General features: G+C 34.8%; 1 protein-coding gene across 7 annotated transcripts in view; it reads left to right on the forward strand.

Annotated features, from left to right (window-relative positions):
- LOC150107294 (cilia- and flagella-associated protein 206) overlaps positions 1 to 27,009 on the forward strand; it is a 330,352-nt gene that overhangs the window by 135,368 nt on the left and 167,975 nt on the right. For all 7 annotated transcript variants that reach the window (XM_090391143.1, XM_090391149.1, XM_090391147.1 and 4 more), the window contains 2 exons: positions 1,492 to 1,637; positions 15,215 to 15,334. In XM_090391143.1, coding sequence (XP_090247269.1) covers positions 1,492 to 1,637; positions 15,215 to 15,334 — 266 coding nt within the window. The remainder of the gene's footprint in view (positions 1 to 1,491; positions 1,638 to 15,214; positions 15,335 to 27,009) is intronic.

The following is a 27,009-nucleotide window of genomic DNA, read 5'->3' on the forward strand; positions in this document are numbered from 1 at the left end:
GGCAACAGACTCACCATTCTAACTCTGTCACTCTTTTCTTTTGCTACCTTTAACAATACTTTCAAGTCCTCTCTCATGTATTTATTATATTTACAATCTTATGCACTTAACTGTATCATTCAAGAAATACCGTTTAGTTATTTCCCCATAAGGAAATGTTTAAAACATCGGTTATAAAAGATATATTTTAAAAAAGAGTTTAAATCATTTAGATTATACACAGTCAATTCAAAATATTATGACTACCACTGTTATTTCACAGTCATTGCTCCCCTCCCCCCCTCCCCTCCCCCAGCCACTTGGCATGTCACGCGCATCATGGTGAAAGCCAGTATATGTGATACTGGAGGTGTGTGATGGCAGACTCATTTGAAGGTGCCGATTGATATGGACAAGTAATATCATCTGACAGACAAAAAAAGCATGCTTAAAGTGATAGCATTATTCAGGAGACTGCTAATATTATAGTCTGTTTGTGGAGTACTGTAGTGTTCCAAGTGTTAAAGTGTTCCAAGAATAGACAAAATGGCAATTGTTGAGCTGATGTTTGAGTGCCTATACCTCATTGATGCTTGTAGTGAATTCAATTTGTCCTGCCTTGTGCAATCCCATAGACAAAAAACTGTGAAATGCTGACCTAGAATTTAACCACAAAGGGTAGCATTTCCCAGTCACTTTGTTTAACTGTAAGTATCCATTCTTATGCATAACCATCAGTGAATTTACCGCTCATCTGAATGATGTCATTGGACCATAGAACACTGGAAAAAAAGTTGACTTTTTGGATAAATCTCATTTCCAATTGTGTTGAATAGACCATAAGTGAAGAGTTTCATGAAAACCTGGGGAGAGGAATCAACCTAAGTCCAGCAGAAGCATGCAGGAGGCAGCAGTTATGGTATGGGACATGTTTTCTTAGAAATATCTTAGAGCACTAATAAATCCTACATTGTACTTAGCATGTGGCTGATCAGGTACATTTCTTTGTGGTGACTAGATGGCATTGGCTTGTTCTAGCAGGATAATTTAGTGTTTTCACTAAATTTGCCATATTTGAATCACATAGAACATCTCTGGGATTACATTGAGCAAGAGACCTCATATTTGAATCCTCTCCTTCAAACACACTTGTAGATTTATATAATGTAGTACAGCATACCTTCTTCAAGTTCAAAGGTCTTATAGAATTCATGCCATGTAGTAGTTCTGGCAGCAAGAGAGAGAGAGGCTATGAACTATTACAATTATGGTCATAATATTTTGACTGCGCTTTGTATGAGGCCAATAGTTTGAATATATAACACAATAACAGATGTGAACTGGTCACTCAATATCTGGTTCATGCTGAAAACTGATGAGAAGTTATCAACTAGTAGCCAGTTATTGAATGACCAGTCAGCATAGATGAGATGTATTATAGTATGTGCTGATCTATTAAATATCTCTGTTTTCATATATAATTATATATATATATTTTTATAACTCCTTTAGCTGTCCTAGATTATCATGTTTTGAGGAAAACAGATTATTTATCCAGTGGAAAACACTCTGATAATAAAGAAAATGGTCAGTTTTTATTCTTGAAAGAATTGCTGTCTAACACTTATCAGTACGATTTTTTTTTACAGAAACTAATAGTAAGTAATATTTGTTGCTCTATCATATAGATAAAAGAGGATAATTTAAAAATAGATGTCTCCCAAATATATAAATGGAAAGGTCTTTTTGCTGATGGCTGTAATGCTTTCTTATTGATATACAGTATTTCTGTGCACAAAATTTTTTCACTTTTTTTTTGTTACACATACACAGTTTTGTTTTATTCCCCCCCCCCCCCCCCCCCCCAAATATAAGCTGTCTGTCTTGCATTAAAATTTCTGTTTCTGAAGTGGTATGCAAAGTAATAATTAGAAACTCTATTAACAAGTTTTTTCTCTTGATTACAAAGTAAGTTATTCATGACAAACAATTATATTATTGTTTTTATTTTATCTTATTTTATTTTATTTTTTATATTTATCACATATATATCATGTATCTCGTATATCTGATATCTCATATCACATATATGAGAGGCAGAAGAACCTGTCAGACATCATTGTTATGTTTGGGATGTAGATGAGGATTGAGAAAGAAGAAATTTATTGACATTTTTCCTTGAAGAGTTGAGGGTTGTAGTTGTTGGGAAATCCATTATAAAGAAGGTTATCCAGAAGGCAGAAGTAGATGGAATAAATGAAGATAAAGCATATTCAATGTGATTGTAGTTATACCGAAATGAAATGAGGTGTTGAGCTGCTCTTCTTTTAATAGGCCCAACAGGAAAGTGCAGGAATGATGGTTGCCAGTTTAACAGAGCAGTGACAATGGAAGTACCTGTAGAAAAGACACACAGCTAAAAAATGTATATCCGTGAGATAGAAGTTGAAGTGGGTCTATGAAGGAGGAAGAGATCATCTATGAGCCAAATTGTTCTCCGTTGGACACTATCAAGAATTTTAAACTCAGTTTTAGATACTACTCAGAACATGTGAAACTGTATTCTAAAGATAGTCAGATTTGTTATTTATATAGAGTTAGTAGTTGGGTGGATGAAAAATAGTTTGAGTGAAAAAAATGCTTAGTTTCTTAGATGCTGAGGAAGCTATTGAGTTATTGATGTGATATGTTTATGCCAGAAGAGGATGCAGGTGAATGTCAGTCCAAGGAAAGAAAGAAAGAAAGAGAGAGAGATCTGGTCCTGCCTGTTGATTTATGTATTACTGAGGATAAGAGCAGGTGAGCTAAGATTTGTTTTGTAAGAGAAAAGGAAAGACTGCATTTTGGTGGTGACCATATCAACCTTTCCCCATTGAAGGATGGTGTGGAGATCAGCATTGGAGTCATTGGTTGCAGATGATCTTGAATCTTGGAATGAACGCTGCATGGTTTGTCAAATGAGTAGTGGAGTGTGCTATCACCAGCATGTGATAGCACACTCCGTCCATGTCATGGTGGAGCCATCCACCATGACATGCAGTGAATCACTAGAAAGAAATCTGGCCACCTAATTTCAGAGAAAAATGGATAGTGCCAAACATGATCAGAAGCCTTGGAAATGTCAAGAGAAACAGCACAGCACAGCATGTTTCTCTGAACTTTTCCACAGTGTGTCCACTGGTGGATGATGTTGACTAAAAGTTAGCCATTAATCTAGATTGGCAGAATTCACACTGATCACTTTCTCCAAAATAATTGAGAGTGCCACTATCGAAGGCTTTCTCTGATATTTTGGAGAGGGATGAGGTAATGGTGACTGGTCAGTAGCAGGACAGTAGACTTTTATCTCCCTTTTTTTCGAAATACATTGGATAAAAGTGTCAGTCAAACATATAAGATTGTAGAGAAAATAAAGGATAAATGTTTTTATCTCTTATTCACAACTTTTATACATCTAGAAAGATTTCATCAGCACCAGAAAATATTTTAGTGCCCAAGTTTAGTATTCTTCCGATGTCTTTTTTTTTTTTTGCAAAAAAAAAAAAAAAAAGCTGCAGGATGCATATGCTCCGTATATAGTATGGTATGGTAGGAGGCAGTTTGCCTTTGTTGTTCATGGGAGTTCAAGGAATAGAGTGATGCCAGGAGATGATTGGCTTTATCTTTAGGTGCAGTAACAGTGCAGCCATTTGGATGAGAGAGAGGTGGAAACCCAGATGAACAGATGTCTGATAGACTTTGCAAGCAGCCAGAAGGCAAGGAGGACAGGAGTTATGTTTTCTGCTATTGGCCTTTAATGAAGTCAGATTTGGATTTGCTGATGGTTGTTTTGCATTTATTGCATGCCTGAGTAAGCTGGATTTTTTTTTTTTTTTTCTTGAACTGCTTTGCTACATCTTCTGTTGAACCAGGACTTGGAAAATGGATGAGACTTTAGAGTAGAATAGAAATTGAAGGCTGAAAGTAATTTCTGTGACTTATTCAGAGCAGGTGTGTGGGTCAAAGAGCAGAAGGAATAGTCATGTCATGGAAAAGAGAAGTGGAAGTTTCCAAGGTCATCCCGCTTAGTATTGTTGTAGTGCCAAAGGTCACAAGGTTGGTAGCGGTTAGAGAGAGAGAGAGGGGGGCATTCTGTGTGAGAGCAGACTTGTACAAGATTGTGATCCAAGTTTTCAAGAGGAGAGGTGACCTCTAAGGTGTATCTGGTGGGAGAACTGGCTCAGAGAAATCCCAAGGATATTGAGAAAGTGGAGAGGTTTATCAGGAATTTGAGTAGGTAGATGTATCAGTTGTATTAGTTCATTGCTTATGGGGAAAACTACCATATCATATCTATCTTGGTCTGTAGTATTAGAAATATAGAGCCACTTGGAAGTATCCCTTATCCACCCTGAGTTTTCACAGGAAATAACTCACAATTAGGATATCTAACTTCACAACTAATCTCCTCTGGATGAGACCTCAATAAAGATCATAACTGAGGGTAGTGACCCTTCTTATGATTGCATGGCAAGCCTCCATACCTCATTCAGTTTAGACAAAGCCCTTTTGTCAGAAAGACCTGGGTTCGATTCCTGTCCATGATGTGAGGAGCCCCTATCTGGTCTCTTTCGAGTAAAGATGACTTAGCCAGTCTCATACAGATGTAGAAAGTTTTTTCACCTGGAAATTCAGGTTTTCATCCCTCAGTACCGGCAAATGGGCCCATGAACAGACACATATCTACAGTCATAAAATACATATTTATTTAATCCCTCATAGGAGGGCTCATGATGAATGGGGGGGGGACACAAATAAATAATAAATAAATAAATTGCATGGCAATATGCATATCCAAAAGGAAGCACACTGTTCACCATGGAATGTTAGAGCAACTTGATGTGAAGTTGTAGAATATTTAAGAAATTATATTCTTCTTTTATTCCTTTCCAAAGGTAGACAAGCCTGTTATTATTAAAATGCTCAGTATCAGAGATATTATTATTATTATTATTACAGGCCTTATAGAGTCCTGAGACTCGTCAAGGGAGGCCCTAAACATCATGCCAAGCACTAACCAACATTTGCACAGTATCTATCATACTTTGCTTTGAACTCTTTCACATTCATTGCACAGACAACAGACTCTGGCAGTCTATTCCATTCATTCACCACTCTCCAAGCAAAAAATCTAATTCTAACACCCTTGCTAACTTATTCTTGCTCAGTTTCCAAAGATAGTCTCTAGTTTTTTTTGTTAGAAGTTTTTTTTCACTTGGTTAGACTATAATAAATTTAGTTTAATCCTTTATTCAAGTGTAAGCAAACAAAGTTTGCACCTGAAGTATCTAAAAGACTGAGGCAACTCGTAATAAAGGTGGACCTGGATAAAGGATTAAACTAAATTTATTATAGTCTAACCAAGTGGGAAAAAACTTCCAACATCTTTCTCTAAATCCAGAGTAATTTTATAATAAGGTGGTACACCTTTTGGCAACTCATATAGGTAAATATGACTTCTCCATTGCTTCTGCCTTAGTATTACGACTTCTGGGTCTGGCTCCCACTGACGAGACCTCAATAAAGGTTGAAACCAGTCTGGGTAGTGGCCCTTACTGTAATGCATAGCATTGTACATGTCTACAAGGAGATGTGCTTTGCATTATGGGAGATACTGAAACAAGGAGTGATGAGAGCTTAGTCCACCTTTACTACGAGTTGCCTCAATCCTGAAGATACTTCACGTGCAAACTTTGTTTGCTTACACTTGGATAAAAGATTAAACTAAATTTATTGTGGTCCCTAGTTCTCCCACCATCAGACCTGTTCTGAAAAATTTCCTCTGTATTAATCTTGTAAAAATCCTTCAGTAATTTGTATATCTCAATCCTATTACCCCTTTTCCACCTAACAACCAATTTCTGTAATCCACAAATCTTCAACTGGCGACGTCCCATCCGGCATGAAATTCTGTCATGCTGTACCATCATTTTTTATTTTGGTTTAAGCCATTAAGAATGCAATTTGGCTAAATCCCAAATTGCCAGCCCATTCTCATTCGTCCAGTATCCAGGTACCTAATAGGATACACCACGAGAAGGTGAGGATTGGACATTAGGTCAGAAGCCCTGATCGGTTCTCAGCATTCCTTTAAAGGCTATGTGGAGGTCTCCTATCAGTTATATAGCTTTGACCCTTAAACCCCCCCCCCTTAAGGAATAGCCATAGTATTCAACACTAAATATGAGGCTATTCTTCTTGAATGGCAGTGTTGGATCCTACTTGTTCTTAATCTAGACTTTGGATCCGACATGTTAGTCACTACGATGTTCTTAACCAAAAAAATAGTTGCTAGTTGATTTCTAATTCAAATATAGAGAAAATTTATATTTAAAGACTGCACCACTCTATATCTGAATTAGTTCAAGAATTGAAGAAAAATCAACCTTCAATTATTTCTCCTTAAATATATACTGGCCGAGTATATTTGACTTATTTAATTTACCCGCTTTGGTTCGAATATTTTATGAATGGTACAGTAAAAGAGATTCAGGCAAAATACAACTTTAGATAAACAAAAACAAACATTTAATTTTAAAATCACAAATTTTACACTTAAGTTTAAATCAGTAATTAAGATATCACAAACATTTTAACTCCTCAGGTAAATTCAATCATTCAACTCATACAGTAGTAAATCTGTTGTCTCTATAATACAGTCTTCTCACAGTTCCTTAAGTTCCAAATACAACAAAAATTGTAGTAATACCTCTTCACAAACAAACACTTTTAAATATACACTTTAGCTAATTCTCCACAATAGTTACTGTTAATATAAGGAAATTCTAGGATGAAACTCGCACACTTCTCCATATAGAAATATTAATGGTTGGAATAATCTTACCGATAATCTTCTATCTTCATCTACTTATACATATACACTTTTTATAACTGTAAACACTTTAAACAGTAAACGGCACTCATTAAAATAATTCTTCTAAGCAATAACTGAATTAATCATCGGTCACAATACACATAAACAAACATTGTTGCATAAAGTACTACTGATCACTCATGAAATAGGGCAACACAATAATTCCTTAACTTTAGGTTTTATATGCACAGTTGTTCACTCTTCCGGCATTCAATCAATTCTTAGACACTACAATTCTAAACACAGCTATCGGTATACTTCAACTTTACAGCTCTACTATTCTTTAGTAACTTCGTGCTTTGCTTCAAGGTTCTGTGTGTCCTTGAAAGGTCGACCCTGAAATTAAATCTCAATTCAAGTATTGCTAGTCTATTTAGTAGTCACTCAGCTGTCTTCCATAGCTATAATTGTTATTCTACAACTTATTAGCTAACTGCCTCTCGACTAGTAGACTTTATTAGCTGCTTGAGTGACTTGCCGACTCGCTATTATCACACTGCGATTCCCTAATGCTCCAATTCCAACCTAATGCTAATCCTCTCTCTCTCTCTCTCTCTGTTTCCTTATTATTCTTATTTTCCACGTTCTTCCCTTTTTATATCCATCCTTCCTGCCTAAATTGTTCTCGTGATCTAAAACTCTTTTCAGTAATCTTTCTCCTCACGTGGTGTTCCAAAACGTGCTTGCTCACTTACATACGTCTCCATGACAACCAAACAAAATATAATAAAATTGAGGTGTTGCATAACACTAAACTTCTACAAATAGGAATAAATAAGGAATATTTACATTTCAATTAATGTGCAGTTAAATTATCAAATACAAGTTCTTATAATATTAACATAATAATAATTAAAATAGCTTAATAATATTTAATACAGTCTTTTCATTATTAATACATATATCTTTGATTAAATAATTAAATATTAGATAAAATTAAAGGTAGTTATATGAATATTAAATTATAAACAAGTGATTTACATTAAATAATATTTACAAATGTAGCCTTTGCCATGGTGGATTATGTTGGATTCTGAGGAGATATTAATAATTTAAATTTCTCTTCATTCAGAATCCAACAAAGGCTTACTCTTCCTCTGAAAAATTTTTCAGAGGAAGAGTAAGCTAGTGAGGTTGTCTGTAAGGATAGAGAAATCATGGTGGACACAGGAAGTTAAAGAGGCAGTGAAAGAAATGAAGAAAGGATGTCAAAAGTTCCTGGCAAATAAGTCAGCTTGTGCTCTTAGAGTATACAGAGACAAATGTAAGAAATCTAATCACTGTGTAAAACTAGCTAAACAAAAGTCATGGGAGGACTTTGGTAAGAACGTAGAAAATAAATATCAAGAAGGTGGCAAGATATTCTGGAGGTTGTTGAAGCTCAGAAATGGAGGCAAGAGTGCTGTAAAAGGAATTGGAGATGATAAAGGTGACATGATAACGGGAGAAAAAGATATCCTTGAGAAGTAATTACTTTGAAAAATTTCTAAATGAAACAAGCAGTGATGACAGCAGTGGTAAAAAACACTGACCAGCCATGCTGTCAGGAATACATATCCATACTTGAAGTTGAAAAATCCATCAAAAGCCTGAAATGTGGAAAGGCAATGGGAGTAGATGATATTCGACCAGAAATGTTCAAGTATGGAGGTATATAAAAGTCTTACATAGTTCAGAAGGACGAATTCCAGATGATTGGAGTAGAGCTCTCATAGTACCCATATATAAAAAAGGGAAATAAAACTGAATGAGAGAATGACAGAGGTATTTCATTACTGAGTGCTTCTGGTAAGATATATGCAAGTCTACTTGAGAAACGGTTGAGAAGGATTTTGGAAGAGAAGCTTGGTGAAGAACAACCTGGATTCCAGCTAAATAGAGGCTGTCAGGATGAGATTTTCACTTTACAACAGATAGTTGAGAAATCACGGGAATATAACAAAGATCTGTATTTAAGTTTTGTAGATCTGGAAAAGGCATATGACAAGGTGCCAAGCTATTTGAAACACTTCAGTTATATGGTGTCGATGGGGCGTTATATCAAGAATACTTAGTCTTTCTTTGAGTTGTAAGTCAGCAGTTAGAATTGAAGGAAGTACAGGAAATTGGTTTAATGTTAAATCTGGTGTCAGACAAGGATGTACATTATTCCCACTGTTATTCATTATCTATATCGATCACATTATTAAGAAAAGTGGTATTAAACCTGATATCAAAATTGCAGATGTTAATATTAGCTCTTTGCTTTATGTGGATGATGTTATACTTCTAAATAAATCTGTTACAAGTCTGCAAGATTCCCTGACTAAAGTGAATAACTGTTGTAATAGATATGGTATGAAGGTCAGCATTAAAAAGACAAAGACAATGAAAATAGGCTGAAATATTGAAAATATCAACTGCATTGTGAATGGAGAACCTATAGAACAAGTAAAACATTTCAGCTACTTAGTCGTGATTTTTAGTGAAGATGGTAAATTAAATATGTAAATAGACAATATAATAGGAAGTCAATTGAATAAATTTATATGGAATAGGAGAGAAATTAGTCGAAACACTAAATTAGCTGTATACAAGACAGTGTTCAAACCAATTTTACTTGTGGATCCGAGAGCTGGGTCAGAAGTAAAACGCTTGACCAAAGGCTAGAGACCGCAGATATGAGTCCTGAGAAAGATTAGGGGCATGAACAGATTGCATCAATGGCAATATCATGTTAAAAATGAGGATATTAGGAAAGAACTTGACATTGTCAACATCTGGGAATTCGTTAGCAGAGCTAATCTCAGGTGGTATGGTCACTTAAACAGAATGGGAGAGGAAAGATTAGCAAAACAAGTGTTCTCTGCTAGGTTGGCAGGAAAAAGACCCAGAGGAAGACCAAGATATAGGTGGATTGATACAGTATAAAGTGCCTTAGACGATAGAAATATAAGATCTAATTATGTTGGAGTCTTGACAGGTAATAGACTGATTCAGAGGAAAATTGTAGACAGGAAGTTAGAAATGATGTAAATTTTTCATGTAGTACTATCATATCCTGTACATCCCTAGAGGGTATATATATATATATATATATGTCAGGAAATTGATGATGATGACAAATCTTCAACCTGTTCTCGTAAAGTTCATTCCATAGATCTGCTACCATCTTGGTTACTAGCCTGTGGATCCTCTCCTCCACTTCCTCATTGCCAAGAAACTGAGGCAACCAGAACTGTGCACAGTAGACAAAATGGGGATGTTATCAAGGCTCGTTAAAAAGGAATAGTAACTTGCTTGTCTACTCGACAAAATATTTTTCAGTAATCAAGTAATCTAATCAGCTGCTTTAGCCACTTTTGTTATATGTCCTCTAAACTTGAACTTCCTATCCACCAACATTCCCAAATCTCTGGCTTCATCAATTTCCTGGAGTACAGTTCCATCAATGTGGTATACAGCTGGTAAGCTTTTTACCCAAAATGCATAACTTTACACTTTGCCACATTAAACTGATATCCATTCTCCTTTGCTCAGACTGCCAGTCTATCCAAATTATTTTGCAAAATTTTAACATAATCTGTATTAACTATTGCTCTGCTCACTTTTGCATCATCAGCAAACAACTGAACAGTTCCTCTCAGATCCCTTCCTATATCTTTAATGAATATATTCAACAGCAGCCCAAGAACAGAGTTCTGTGACATACAACTCGTCACATGCTTTCTTCTGGACTCTACTCTTAAATAAACTACTCTCTAATATCTCTCCATCAGCTATCCTCTTATCCACCTCACCAACCCTATATCCAGTCTCATGTGCTGCAGAATTGGTATCCTGTCAAAGACCTTTGCAAAGTCCAGCAGTATCACTGTAAACCCATTACCTTTATCCAGCTCAGCTGTCACTGTATTATAAAAATTATCCAGTTACTGAGGCACAACCTACCCTTCACAAAACCATGTTGCCTCCACCCCCACATAACAGTATTCCATTTTCATCTATACATGCCTGTATTCTGCTCTTGACCAACTCTTTTCCAGTATCTTGACAACAACTCCTGATATGCTGATCGATCAGTAATTTGCTACATCAGCCTTGGAGCCTTCTGTATGCAATGGAACTATTTTCCCCTCTTTCCACTCTTTTGGGATTATCCAATATTTTCCCCCACAACTACTGCTGATACCTTTGCATATTGTTTCTGTTTCCTCATAGTTCTAACTTCCTTCTTAACTTTGTACCTAGAAAACTTAACTTTGTTTATTGTATCCAATTATATGACTATCTCCTTGTTCTTCTCTTCTTGCTCCCCCCCCCCTTCTGACATGCTTTTTTTTTTTTCTTTAATCTTGATTTCACCTCTTATTTTATATAATTTTAATATCTCACTTCCTTAGATTTGCCTGCCAGCTCATTTTTCACATCATTTATTATTTACTGTTTTATATAATTCTACACTTTTGACACCATCACCACAAATATTCTTAAAACACGTGCATGCGCACGCACGCACACATGCACGCACGCACGCACGCACACACACACACACACACACACACACACACACACACACACACACACACACACACACACACACACACACACCAGTCAGTAGTAATCTAGAGTTTCTTTAAATTCAATTGATTTGGTATATGCACATCTTTAATATGCTATTTGTTTCACTGACGGATCTAAAACACGAGGGCTGTAAATATTAAGAAATGTGGGCTAAGATTAGTTAATTATGCCTCATATAAACGTATTAATAAAATTAACAAGTGAATAAATCTATTTAATTAATTTTATAGTTGCAATTTTTCCTGACTTACTTATTGCTCTTTACACCTATAAGGTGCATGAGACCACGAGTTTAGCGTGCCATACTCTTCGGTCCAGTGGCGCTTCTCTTGCTCTTTCCCAGTTTGGCCATCCTAGTTTGTTTTGTTCTTTGATTACTATCTGGCACCATGTATTTTGCGTCTTCCTCTCTTCCTTTTACCATCAGGCATTTTACCCATGTCAATGCTATTCTTGTGTGTTCTGATATTGACATTCTCAATACATGGCCTATCCATGTCCATCTGTGTTTCTTTAACTCTATCATAATGGTTTTGGTTTTGTTGTAAATTTCAATATTTGAGATTTTATTTGGCCAGTAAATTTTGAGAATTCTGCAAAGACATTTTATTTTCTTGTTTTTTAGTTAATTTCCATGATTCTTCCATAAAGTAATACAGATTTAACAGTTGAGTTAAAAATTTGCACCCTTAAGTTTTTTATATTGAATGATTTCCAAATTTTCTGTAAAGTTTTAAATGTGTAGCAAGATTTTTTTATTCTTATTGTAATGTCTTCATTGGTACCACCTTCCATGTTGACAGTTGCTCCTACTTGATTTCCATTTATAAAGATTGGGTCATTCTTCTTACTGTTGATTTTTAATATTTTGGTTTTCTTCTCATTCATGTGCAAGCCTATTTGTTTAGCAGTTTCCTCTAACTTTTCTGCTCATTATCCAGTCTATGACAATGATGAAAAGTGTTGCAGACATGACACAACCTTGCTTAACACCAGCTTTGACGTAAAAACTTTCGGAAGCTGTTCCATTTAATAGAATTTGTCTTTTACTTCCATCATACAAATCTTTTATAAAATTTATTATTTTGTCAGGAAATCAATAAATTTTCAGGATTTTCCATAGATATTCTCTGGCTATGCTGTCGAAAGCTTTGGCAAAATTAATAAAATTGAGATACCTAGTTGAATTTAGTTCAACACTCTGTTCAATTATGTTTCTAAGAATAAAAAATTCGATTCTTTGTGCTTCTTCCATTTCTAAAGCCTGTTTGTTCTATTCTCAGAATTTTCTCAGTGCTATTTTTTATTCTATTTATTATGATTCTAGTGAAGATCTTTGATGGTACTGACAATAAACTGATTCCTATCCAATTGGTGCATTCTGTAAGATCACCTTTTTTTGGAATTTTGACTATTTGTGATTCTTTCCAGGTACTCGGAACCTTCTCAGATGCCCATATGATATTAAACAGTTTATACAGTATACTTGCTGATGTTTCTAGGTCAGCTCTGAGCAGTTCAGCAAAAATGTTATCATTTCCACTTGCTTTTCTATTCTTTTGGATCTTGATTGCTTCCATGATTTCTTTCACTGTGATCTCTTTATGTAAACATGGGAATGTTTACATAAAATTTGAATGATTTGATATCTCTTTAAAAGGCGATTCAATATTTGGATTTATAGAGTCGTGATTGACATTTAATAATTCTTCAAAGTACTCTTTCCATCTTTGTTAGACTTCTTGCTCTTGAGTTAGTAGCTGGCCATTTTTATCTTTAACCCGGCATTCATTCATCTGATAGGTTCCTCCAAGTTGTCTTATAATTTTATAAACTTCTCCAAGATTTACAGTATCATTTGCTCTCTGAGCATCTTCAGCCAACAGCTGATAGTAGTTTCTCTTGTCATTCCTGGCAGAGTGCTTTACCATCTTATGTGCTTCTTGGTATTGCTTCTGATATTCTCCACATAATCTTTCTAATTTGCAGTTCTTTATTTTCTCTTTTATCTTCTTCCTTTCTTCAATTAGTTTTAATGTATTTCCTGTAATCCATTCTTTGTGTGACTTCCCACTTTTCACTCCTAAAATATCTTCTGCAGTTTTATTGAAAACTTCTTTACATTTTTCCCAATTGGCTTCAATCTTATTTTCCTCATAATTTTCATTTGATTCTTCCAAAACTGAGAATCTATTCTTCAGTTCATTGGTAAATTTCTCTTTTAATTTCTTTTATTTTCCTTCAGTTTATCAATGTTATATTTAATTTTCTTATTCTTTCTTAGTTTTGAATTTCTTGCTAGCTTTAATTTATTATGGTTAGCAGAAAATGGTCTGAAGCTACATCAGCTCCTCTTTTAACCTTTACATCTTGTAATGTCCTCTTGAAAGTATTACATATAGCAATGTGATTGATCTGGTTTTTTGTTTTTCCATCGGGGGAAATCCACGTTATTTTGTGAATTTCCTTATGTTTGAAGATACTACCTCCTATGATGAGGTTATTTAATTCACAGAAGGATGTAAAAGGTTCTCCATTTTCATTTTGTTCAACACTCGCTTCATTTCCTATAGCACATTCATCTTCCATCTTTCTTTTCCCTACTTTAGAATCATGTCTCCCATCAAAATTAACAAGTCAGGTTTAGGGACTTTATCAATCACTTTTTGGAGTTGATCACAGAATAGTGCTTTCTCCATTTCTTCGGCATCATTTGTGGATGCATATACTTGTACAATGGTCAATTTCATGAACCCGGAGAAAAATCTAGCTTTAATTATTCGGTTATTTATTGGGTTCCATTCCATTAGACTTTTCCTAGCTTTCTCACTTACAATTACTGCAACTCCTTTCTCATGTCTTTCATCATCTCCCAAATACAATATGCAATATTCATCAGTTATTCTTATAGTTCGCCCACCGTTTGTAGGTCCCTGCTTCGCATCTTTCCAAGAATAGTCGATTCCCCTTCAGCATGAATCGACTATTCTTGGAAAGATGAATATGAAGACCGTCTGAATTGGTCGCCAACACGCAAAATTACGTGCTTTATAGGTAAAATTTTCCAACTGTTATACAAGCAACATAGTTAACTACAATAATCATAAAAGAGAAGTTAATTTTCCGACCGGTAATAATAAACAACTCATCCCACAATACGGACTGATTACCCTATTATCGGAATGGGTTCTCCTTTTTCTGAGATGCGCAGAAGTGTCGAGGGACCTCTAATCGGTGGGCGAACCAAAACCTGTCCATCTTGTTTCGGCAATTCGTAAGATATCAAGACTGTAATTACTCATCTCGTTGACTATCTGCCTAGTTTTCCCAATTCAGTACATTGTGCGAATGTTCCATGTTCAAGTTTAATTTTAGGGTGAGTGATTGACTTCATCCGCTAGTGAGGTTCCATAAGGCTTTCCCCACCTGCATCATAGATGTTGGCTCCTCTCTAAAGTCCTGTAAATATTTGTCTGTTGGGAGACCACAGGTCGTAGCACTCTGCCCCAAGGGATTCTTGCTTCACTCATGGTTTCTGTAATCATGGGTTTTTTACGAGGATGAGTGATTAGCCCATTGCTCAACCATCCTCTTTTAACCGGGTTTAGGACCAGCATAGAGACGAGCATAAGCTCCACCTATGGCAGAGTTAATTTTTCTGAAGAGTGTATTATTTAATGTAGGTTTGTATAAAAAGTGATCTCTCATCTTTAAAGCATGACATTATATGTTCATTGGTTCCAAATTCTTATTTATTAGAGAGAGGCATCAGTCATCTGTAAGAGATCTCAAACCCTTCAGCAGTACCTGGGGATAAGAATGGAAGGCTTGCGCAGTATAATACAGCACAAATCCAGCATATTAAGTCACCAAGTATTTGTAAGTATTATTCATTTTCTAGAAAATGTACTAAAATAAATTATCAAAAAGTTATTTAAATTATTATTTTATTTAAATTAATTTTTTTGTTATTGTTCAATTTGTTGTTGTACATCCACAAAGTCAGTTTTTTTAAAATGTCACATGCAATACTGAACTAAAGATTGCATCACGCATCTGGAAATCTGGACTTAACTGCAGTTAGAACCTAAATTGTTGCTTTTACTGTTGTTATTATTATTATTATTATCATTATCATGTTATCATCAGGGCCGGCGGAAGCGGGCATGCGGGCGGCACTACGATGGGGGCACCGCCACCATGGAGCGATTCATAAGTTAATTTTTAAGAAACAAAATTTTTATCATAAAAACAAAAAATTCTTAGAATGATCAATATTAAAATAAATAAGGCCGGATACACTGAATAAAAATTTTAAAAAAATGTATATTGCCGCCTCTTTGATCAGCCGGCTGTTTACAATTTGCAGCTAGAGCAGGCTAAATGCTTGCCTGCAGAATGTTGTGTCTACTGCAATCTATCTAAAGTGAAACGATGAACGGTTTTCATGCACAGAAACAAATTTTCGTACAAAACATTTGTTGCTAGTCAACCAGTCATATGGTACGCATCTCAGTAGGCTACTGACAGTAGCGCAGTGCCGACTATTATTTTGTCTCTGTGTCGTGTTGCATAATAATTTCTTGTGGGTATAAAATAGAAATGGAATCAAAAATTTTAAAAAAAGTTATTCAGTGCACAAAATCGTAAGTGTCATGCTGTGAAAGAAGCAGATATTAAGAAACAAACTGGGGCTCTTAATAAATTTGTTAAAATATTAAAATATTCTGATGCAGATTGTAACCAACTCGATACATCATAAATCAGAGTTGAAGAACCATGCACATCATCCAGTTTTCATGAAAGTACTATTGCAACTATTGAACAAGATAATTGAATATGATTTAAGTGAAAAATAATTAGGATTTAGTGAACTACAACAAGATTTAGTTGTAGTTGACCACGAAACTAACACATTACTAATCTCTGTAAATTTAGAAGATCCAGGTGAATGGGGAAATATTGATGAAAAATTATGAGCTGTTTTAATTGAAATGGAGCCTGTTCAAAAGAAAAATATAATATATCCCAGAGATACATATGGTCATAAATTTAGAGACACGTATTATAATAGAAAAATGGAAAACGGGAGCTTGTGCCAAGAACATGGCTCATTTATTCCGAAACTTTAAATTCTGTTTTTTGCTTTTGTTGCAAACTTGTCGCACCTACTAAATCAACTGAATCACCTACTGAGTCTTTGTAGAAGGTTATAACGATTGGAGAAATGTAAGTACAACTTTACATAGACATGAGACTAGTTTAACTCACATGAAAAATTTCATTAAATGGAAGGAACTTGATAAAAATTTAAAAAACCAAAACTACTATTGATTTCCAGACTCGAAGCATGTATGAAATGGAAAAGAAACATTGGACTAGTGTTTTAGAACGCTTGATTGAAATTATAAAATTCCTTGGTAGTCGAAATTTAGCTTCTCGCGGATCATCTGATAAATTATATGAAAGGAATAACAGCAATTTTTTAAAATTAGTCAAACTGTTTGCTATGTTTGATCCCGTTATGGAAACTCATGTTGAAAGGGTCCTACAACGAATACAGTAGGGTACACTATTTGAGTAAAGACAGTCAAAATGAAATATGGAAACTTTAAGTAATGCAATTGGGGATACAATTTATTATAAATTCGAAAATCTAAATATTATTCCATAATTTTAGACTGCACACCTGATGCAAGTAAAACAGAACAAATGACATTATTATTCACTTTGTTTCCTGTGACAATGGAATTGTCAAGATCAGGGAAAACGTTTTAGGTTTTGCAGATATATCGGATTCGAATGGACGTGGTTTATGTGCAACAATAATGGAACAACTGGAAAAATGGAACATTCCTATTGAAGACATGCGAGGTCAAGGGTATGAAAATGGGACAAATATAAAAATAAAAAATAAATAAATTTTAGCCTATTTTTTCTACCCACTACTGGGTGAAGGCCTCTCCCATTGTGGGAGGTTTTGGGTCTACTGCTCCCATGGTGACCCAGTCCATATTGGGAGAGGACATAACAAACATCCATGCCGACATGGGATTCAAACCCACAGCCTGTTGGCTGGGAAGCGGATGTGCTAACCACTCGGCCAGCCAGGCCGGACAAATATGAATGGGAAAAAATATGGGCTCAAAAATTTGCTTTTGAACAAAAATCCTCAAGCATTTTATGTGCCATGTGCTGCTCTTACTCTAAATTTAATCATTAACGATGCAGCCAAAGTGAGTGCAGATACAATTAGTTTCTTTGCAATTATTCAAGAAATATAAAATTTCTTTTCATTCTCTTACAAACATTGAGCAATCCTTTTAAAGTTCATAAAAAAATTAACATTGAAACAGCCATCAGAAACGCGATGGGAAAGTAAAATTAATGCAATCCGCCCTCTACGATATCAGTTAGGAGAAATTTATGATGCACTTTTTGAAATTTTAAATAATGAAAATTTTAATAAAGAAACTCAGCATGAAGCACAAACATTATGTGCTAAAATAAAGGATTACAAATTTATTTGCTCTCTTATAACTTGGCATGATTTACTTAACAGAATAAACCCTGTGAATAAAATGCTTCAAGACAAAAATATGAACATTACACTTGCTTTAGAATCTATCGAAAACTTAAAAATATTCTTACAAGAGTATCAATCAGATAGAAATTTTAAAGAAGTTCTAAAAACGGCAAAAGAACTGAGTGAAGAAGTAGATGGAAAACAAGAATTTAAAACTGGTACAGAAGTTCGACGACGAAAGAAGACACGACAATTTGACTACGAGCATCATGACGAAACACCACAATCGCCAGAAGATAAATTTAGAGTGAATGTGTTTTATACACTTCTAGACGTTGCAATGTTCGTTAATAGAACGTTTTGAACAACTAAAAACATATTATGATAATTTCAATTTCTTGTATAGATTACTACAAATTAATAACGAAGATTCATGAAAAAATTGTGACGATTTAGAGATTCTCTTGAAGGACTGCGACAACAAAGACGTAAATGCAATAGAACTATATGATGAGTTATGTGCTTTCCGGGATATTTTTCGGAAGGATAATTTAAATATTCAAAAGCCCTTTCGATATTCTTAATTTTATTGTGTCCAATAATTTATCTTTCCCTAACTTTTCAATTGCTTTAAGAATACTATTAACCTCACCTGTTAGTGTAGCGAGCGGTGAACGTTCCTTTTCCTAGTTGAAATTGATTAAAAACTAAAGAACAAGTATGTCACAAAAAAGGCTTGTTAGCTTGTTTTAAAATGATATATGTGCGGAAGACCATTATTTCTAATTTTGTGAATATGAAATCAAAAACCTTGAAATTTTAATAAAAAAAATTTCAACTATATTTATGTAATTTAATATATTTTCTGTTATTCTGTAAAGATGTCATTTTTTGAATACTTATATTAAATGTTCTAATTATTTCCGAATAATTTTCTTATTTTCTCATCTATTTTGAGTTTCTTTTATTTTTCTAAAATATAGAAATTTTTAATAATTTTAATAAAAATTATTAAAAAATTTTTACAAGTTACTAAGAATTTAGTAACTTGTAAAATGCAAGAATTTTTTAAACTTTAGTTCAAATAAATTTTAACTTTAATTAAAATTCATTTTAATTTTGTTAGCGATTCAGGTCGGTGAGAAGGCTATAATCCCTGTACCATTATATTCAATGATTAAAGTGAAGTAGCTTTATCAAAATTTGCTTTAACTTTTGAGAATTTTTTGAATATTCTGGTTTTTAACGATTATCCTGCCTAGCCAACACCCCCGGTTCGTTACATTTAGCCAACCAACGTGTGGCTGTTCCGTCAAAATTTATTTAAGAAATTTCAAATAATTAAAATTTTTATTATCGTAAAAGAACCACACTCTCCCGGATCGTTACAGGGGCGCTTAGATAGAAATTGCATGTGGGCGCCAAAGACCCTAGCACCAGCTTGATTATTATCAACAACATCTGACTTTCATGGAGTCAAAGGGCTCATTGCAGGAAGTCTATACTCTCTCTCTCTCTCTCTCTCTCATGCCAAAAGATCATCGAACCTGTCTTGAACCCATTCAGAGTATACACACTCACTTCACTTTCAAGCAGTGCATTCCACTCACCAATCACACTCCATGCCAAGAACCTGCTTCTCACTCCCCTGCTCATACCCTGCTTATACAGCTTCCATGGATAGCTTCTAGTTCTACACTTGTATCCCTCTACTCTGTGAAATATTTTTTCCATGATATTCTGGTTGAGAGGTTCAGTATATCAATTGAACCTCCATAGCTCAGTCAGTATAGATGAAGGGTTTTGGTTGGAAAGACCTGGATTCGATGAATTTCAGTCATGAATATGTCCCAGTCATATGCCGTCCCGAGTCCAGATAAAATGGGAAGGGGAAGGAAGCAGTGGTGAACTACCCTGTAAAAATCTGTACAGGGTAGGTGACCATTTTTACAGGGTGAGATTTTAGGTGACCCTAGGTGATCAAAGTCACCTAGGGTCGGAAACGACTGAAGGGATGAAGGGATAAATCGTAATATTCTGGTAAGAACCCCTCACCAACTTATATGTCTCGGTCATATCCCCCCCCCCTCTTGCCTACAAATGCTTACAAAATCACCTAGGGTCGGAAACGACTGAAGGGATAAATCATGATATTCTGGTAACAACCCCTCACCAACTTATATGTCTCAGTCATATCCCCCCCCCCTCTTCTTTTTCTATTCACGTGGCTCTGTAAATTGCATTCCCTCAATCTTTTCTCATATCTGACATTCCATAAGCCTGATACTAACTTAGTAAACCTTCTCTGGTCCTTCTTCAGTACATCCTCATCTCCCTGAAAACCAGGGGAACCATCATCCCTTTGCTTCTATGTGTCAATGTCGTCATTATTGCCATAATCCATTGGGATGTTCTTACAATTTTAGTAATGTAACCCTTATAATTCAAGTCTCTTTCCACCATCACTCCCAGATCTCTTGTCTCCTCCACCTCCCCCCAAAAATCTCCATCACTTATATACTCTGCATCCCAACCTTGCATATGAAATTTCAAGACCCTGACTTTGCTACATTAAACTTAAAGCTCCACTCATTTACCCACTCACATAATCTATTCAGATCCTCCCCTGGCAGGCCACAGTGTCTCCTCTACTTCTCATAGCCCTTCCCAACTTGGTATCATTGGCAAACAGCTGCACTTCTCCAGTTAAGCCGGTCCCAATGTCATTAACGTATAAGTTAATAATTGTCCCAAAACAGATCCCTAATACACTCCCTCTTTTGGAATACCACTCTTCCATACACAACTTGCTGATACTTGTCTGGTAGCCAATCAGCTGTCCAACTTACTGGTCTGTTATCTTATCCCATCTGGTTTAGTTTAACTGGCAGGCTATCAAAGGCCTTTAAAAAGTCCAAGTATACACTGCATATGCATCTTCTGTATCAAATGAATTTGTCACCTTGTTGTAATACATAAGCAGATTTCTAAAACAGTTATTCAAGATGATGGTTCTCTGTCTGCATCTGAGTCAGAATTTGATTCAAATCATGCTGTGTGCACATAGCATGATTTGAAATGTGGAGTGAATGGAAGGTGAACACTCAGGTTTGCTGAGAGAAGAGAAAGCATGAGAATAATGGCAGAATGGAATTCTCTGTAGTAGAGAGCACAGCTTGTCTAAAGTTAAGAGATTGAATTAGAGTGATGAGTCGTGGTAAAAATAGAATGAAAAGCAAGGAAATGACTATTTTATTTTATTGTTTTCAAAAGAGATGAGTTAAAATAAATCCAAACCTAATATGGTATGATTACAAGCAAAACAAATGAGACAAGAACGAGTGTTAATGAATGTTATACAAAAACACTATAAAATAGTGATATAAAATATCTGGCAGCTAGTGAGGATGCATGGCAAGTAAGTTGTGAAAGAAGAAATAATACCGGAACTGTGAATGATTGAAGATAAGTGAAATTATTATCAAAGATGTGTGGATAAATTAAAATGCATTATCTAATTTTGAGTTTAACAAGTTTGTGTGCTCTGTTATCTTACTTTGAACATGCTGAAAGATCTGCTAACAGATATTTAGAGGAACATCAGATTTACAACAATACTTGGGGGGGGTCTGAAAAATCTAGTTTCATCAGGCCATTTCTGCCCAGTATGATTTCTATTCGAGAAAAAAGAAAAAGCCCACTTTTAACTAGAACTGCTTTGTGAAGAAAGCTGTGAAACTTTTGTGCACAAACTAAATTTAAACAGAAATTGTTGGATTATTTATGGTTGTCCTTATTCTGGAAATTATTCTGTTAAGCACTCTTATATAAAATGAAAATAAATCTGCTAATGCCTTTTATTTTCCAAGGAAAGTGGACCAAGCCATTTTTTTAAAACTGATGACCACTCATTCTTCACACTCAGTCATCATGATAGCTGATCCAAGAAGACTATCATGTATCCAAATGCACCATGGAAAAAGAGCACTGCAAGCATCTGCTTCCATTCTGTAGTCTCTAACCCTAACAGTTATATGTTAATGTCTGAAATAGTGCAAGACCTATAGTCAGTTTTCTTGAGCTGTGGTTAACGCTAACTTTACCGTGCGATGGGGGAAGGCTTCTTGTCTGTGTCATGTGAACTGGCTGAAAAAAGGCCTAGAAAATTCCTCTAGTTGGCAACTAAAATCACACCTAATGATTTGCTTACATAGCACTATGGAAGTAAACCATTTCACATAGGACTACACAGGCGCATATATATATATATATATTTCGCCACATATATATATATATATATATATATATATATAAACATTTAAAAAAAAAATATATATATATATATATATATATTAATATGCAAAGATGTAAATGACATAACTGTCTTACTAGTTATCGTAACGTTGTGTTCTACTGATTACCACTTTCATTATTCAGCTTTTCAGACCTAACTGCTCCTCTTATTTCTACACTGACAATGTCCTCAATATTATTACTATGAACATAAGGTTTCAATGAAGTCAAGAGAAAAAGCTCATCAGATGTATCTTAAACTTATTCAGCATTTTCTGCACTCACTACACTCAGACAATATGCTCCACTCACCAGTCACACTCTGTGCAAAGACCTCACTCACATCCTCCTTATACATGATGTGGTCTCCTGTTATTGCACTGTCTCCACATTCATCTGGTAACAACCTATTATCAACTTATATGCCTCAATCATATCCCTCTTCTCATTCTATTCATGAGGCTCTGCAAATGGCATTCCCTGAAGTGGAAACCACCTTAGTCAAGTATTCCTACACACTTTGTAATATAGTATCATCCACATGAAAACTAAGATATACCTTTAAAAGTAAGTAAAAGGAATAGCTGCTAATTAGTAATTGCCTTGTAATTACCTTCTCCATTATGAATGGTTGTCAAAGATGCTCTCACAACCCTCCAGCTCACAGCTTTCTTCCACAACTCTTCCTCTCTATAAATGAAGGTTGTCAATTCTGGGGTCTTTCTGGTGGTGACTAATTCATTATTCTTTCAGGTTCTCTCTCTCTCTCTCCAGGGCCATCTGTTGAAACTGCCTGCACCACTGTAAAGCTCAACACTCCAAGAAATCCACCACATTTTCTCATAAAATAAATCTTTCCATGATGATCGCATTCCAAATTCTTTGAAGACAAGTTATTCTCTTTGGTAGCCTATCACTCTCCACCTCTTAGACAGCTATTCTGTCATTCAGAGTCCATCCTTCCTTCGTTCCCATATACTCCAAAATGCTTACTACTGTTATTGCTGAATATAATGACAAATTTACACCATATAATTGTAGCATTTTGAACAGCTTTTCTCTTGACATATGCTCTTCCCACACTTCAAAACTGAAATACATTGTTGTTTTTCATCAGCTGTAGTGGTTTTTTTATGATTTCTTAAATGGTTGTCCTAATGTAAAAATATAATCCTGACAACTCTTATTTGGTTTAATCTAGATAGTTCTTCCCAAAGTTTCTCTTCCACAATCTTTCTCAACCTCTTCTCAGTTATGCTTGCATGAATCTTACCTGAAACACTCAACAGAAAAATTCCTTTGTGATTCACACTTTCTAAAAACACTTTAAAACTTTTATAGCTCTATATTTGAGCATTTATGGTTGAATATCATCTACTTCAGCTGTCTTTCCACATTTCAGGTTTCTGATTGCCTTTTGTATCTCACAGATTGAATTATCTAATTCTTGATTGCATCTCTTTCAAAGTAATTACTCCAGGCATTCAGAATATCTTTAATTTTGATTACCTTTATCATCTCTGATTCATTTACATTATACTTTTGCTTTAGCTCTTATTTTTTTCTCTGTATTCTCTTAGGCTATAAGCATAATTGTTTGTTAGGAGCTTTCAATATGCTTTCTACGTTTCCATGTCTGTTTCTGCCATTTCTTGTGTCTACCATGAATTTCAGATTTTGCTATCCTTGCTAACTTCAACACAAGGCTGAATCAGTCATTTTTTTCTTTAGAGTGGTTACCACTAAGACTCTAAGGTTTGGCTCTTGTTTTCAAATTCTTTATTTTTTTATTGAATATTTGGATATCTGAGGTTAGAGTTTACCACTACAGCTGATGAACTTTAATTCTTTTTATGAATTATAGATATACATTATGGTTCTTATGAATTATTGATCCTAAATATTTGAAATAATCTACTGCCTTGACCTTTGTCAACAAGGAGATCTTGGTCTGTGTTTGAATACCTGAACTATATCCTCTGCAGCCTCTCTTTTTGATCCATTAATGTTGTCTTACGGTAATCATTCTCTCTCTCTCTCTCTCCCATTTGCCATATCAAAAGAGTTCTTGGGGATATTTTTTGTCATATTGGCTTAATTATTCTGATCATTTTGCACCTTTGCTGTCCTTATCAAATGAGTTCATCTTCTTGGTCTACTCTTTCCACCCCTCATATAGTGCACACATGCAATGGATTATTAAATTTTTTATCGGCTACCTTCCCAGTGCCTTCTTCATCCAGGTTCAGTGCATAATCTCTTCATTCATCCATCCTTTTGCCCTTGCTATTGCTGCTACTAAAGAACTATAAATTAAAGATGCCAAGAAATTAAATCCTTAGTGTAATCCTTTATCCAAGTGGAATCAGACAGTTTGCCCATGAAGTATCTTCACGACAGGGCTACTTGTATATAGAGGATAATGACTTCACATCAATTGCCTAGTATCTGATAATGCAAAGCACACATCCTTTTGGGTGTAGAGTAGTTAGTATAGAGGTGCAAAAGAGCCTCATAGCAGAAGAAAGAAAAGACAGATAGATAGTATGAGAGATAGAAAAAAGGCCTCAGCTCTTTTATATCATTATAGAGCCAAAGCCTATCGTTTTTTCTTTTTCACCAGTTTCATGCAGATGAACAACCAAAAGACAAATTGAAACTGAAGTGCAAAGATGACTGACACCCAAGTGGTTAGCCTTATTTTCTCTGCGTAGGATTACTCTCCAGTCATCTCTGTAATTGACCATAAGACGACATTGAACTAAGAGGATAGAACCATTTAAAAAATCTCTCATAGTAAAAATAGACAGAATTTTATCTCTGCCTGGTGAATTTTGCATAATGTGAGTGGTCTACACCACCTAGCCAAAAATTTGATATCTCCTAGATGCTTCTTCCAAATACAAAAATCGTCTGACTGAACAATAAAATTTCCATACTACAATATTATAAAGCATTTGTATGTCATATAGCTGTTTTTCAAATCCATGTTTCTTCCTAACCTTCCATAAATGGTTATTTATGGAAGGTTATTAAGATACCATACCATACAAGAACACATTCAAAGAATGAAAACAGAAAGATTACCAAAAGAATCCTTAAAGTACAAGCCATTAGGAAAAAGAAAACCAGGATGTCCTCTTAAACGATTCAACGATGACTTCTAAGGATGGCCTAGCATGGCCGGAACAGGCCATGCTAGGCCTAAATCCTTGATACGCATGATGATGATGACCATACAAGATACCATAGCAAAATACTAAATTTTAATTCATCAATTATCATCATCATCATCATGCGTATCAAGGATTTAGGCCTAGCATGGCCTGTTCCGGCCTTAAAAGTCATCATTTAAGAAGACATCCTGGTTTTCTTTTTCCTAATGGCTTGTACTTTAAGACTTGTTTTTGGTAATCTTTCTGTTTTCATTCTTTGAACGTGTTCCATCCATTTATGTTTATGTTTTTAAATGTTTTCTATTACTGGTTCTTGGTTTAATTCTTTCATAATTTCTTCGTTTCTTTTGTGATCAAATAGGGTATACTTTGCAGTTTTTCTCATAAACTTCATTTCTGCTGTTGTTAATCTTTGTTTGTCTTTTTTGTTTTATTGTTCAGATTTTGCTTCCATACAGTAAGACTGGTAGGGCTAATGCATTGTATACTTTTAGTCTGGTTTGTTTTTGAACTAGGTTTGATTTAAATTTAGAGTTAATTTTACCTGTTATTTTTAAATATTTTGCAATTTTTATGTTTATATCTTTTTCATTTTCATATGTGATTATACATCCTAGGTAATTAAATGAATTCACCTGTTCTAAGATCTCGTTATCTATTACTATTTTAGTTCTTGCTGGATCTTGTCCTTTAAAGGCCACAGTTTTTGATTTTTCTGTTGATATTATCATACCATAATCTTTGGATATCTCATTTAGATCTAAAACAGCTTTCTGTAGTTTATCTTCAGAATTTGTAATTATTATTTGGTCATCGGCAAAGAGGAGAGTGTTTAAGTTTACTGTAGGAGAAAGTTTAATTCCTTGATGTAAGTTTTTATTCCATTTTATTATTATTTCATTTAAGTAGATATTAAAAAGAGTTGCTGAGAGGGGACATCCCTGTTGGACCCCTTGGTTTATCTCTCTCATATATGATAGCTCGTGATTTAATCTTATTTGTATTTGATTATTTTCATATATACTTGTGATAGCTTTTAGGATATTATTTGGTATTTGTCTTTCTTTTAATATGTTAAATAATATGTTTCTTTTAACTTTGTGAAATGCTTTTTCAAAGTCAATAAATGCAATATGTGTTTCTAAATTGTATTCTCTTCTTTTCTCTATTATTAATTTTAGGCAAAAGGCCAGGTCTATACATGAACGTTCTTTTCTAAATCCATTCTGTACTTCTAAAATAGTTTTTGGAATATTTCATTAGTTTGCTATTTAAGATTCTGCTATATATTTTGTAACAGGAATTTAGTATACTGATACCTCTATAGTTTTAGGGTCATCTCTATTAGCTTTTTTAAAGATAGGAATCACAATTGCTTTTTTCCATTCTATTGGGGGGATACTAGTTGAGTAAATTTTATTTAAAAATAATAAGAGTCTTTCTTTGAATCTTGTTCCTGCTTATTTATATAGTTCTGAACTTAGCTTATCTTCTCGAGGTGATTTTCCATTTCTTGTTTCTTTCAGGCTGCTTTCTAATTCTACTTTAGTTATTTCCTT

Source organism: Typopeltis vanoorti, chromosome 4 (assembly GCF_054136105.1).
Source record: "Typopeltis vanoorti isolate ZY-2024b chromosome 4, IOZ_Tvanoo_1.0, whole genome shotgun sequence".
NCBI classification, from domain to species: domain Eukaryota; kingdom Metazoa; phylum Arthropoda; class Arachnida; order Uropygi; family Thelyphonidae; genus Typopeltis; species Typopeltis vanoorti.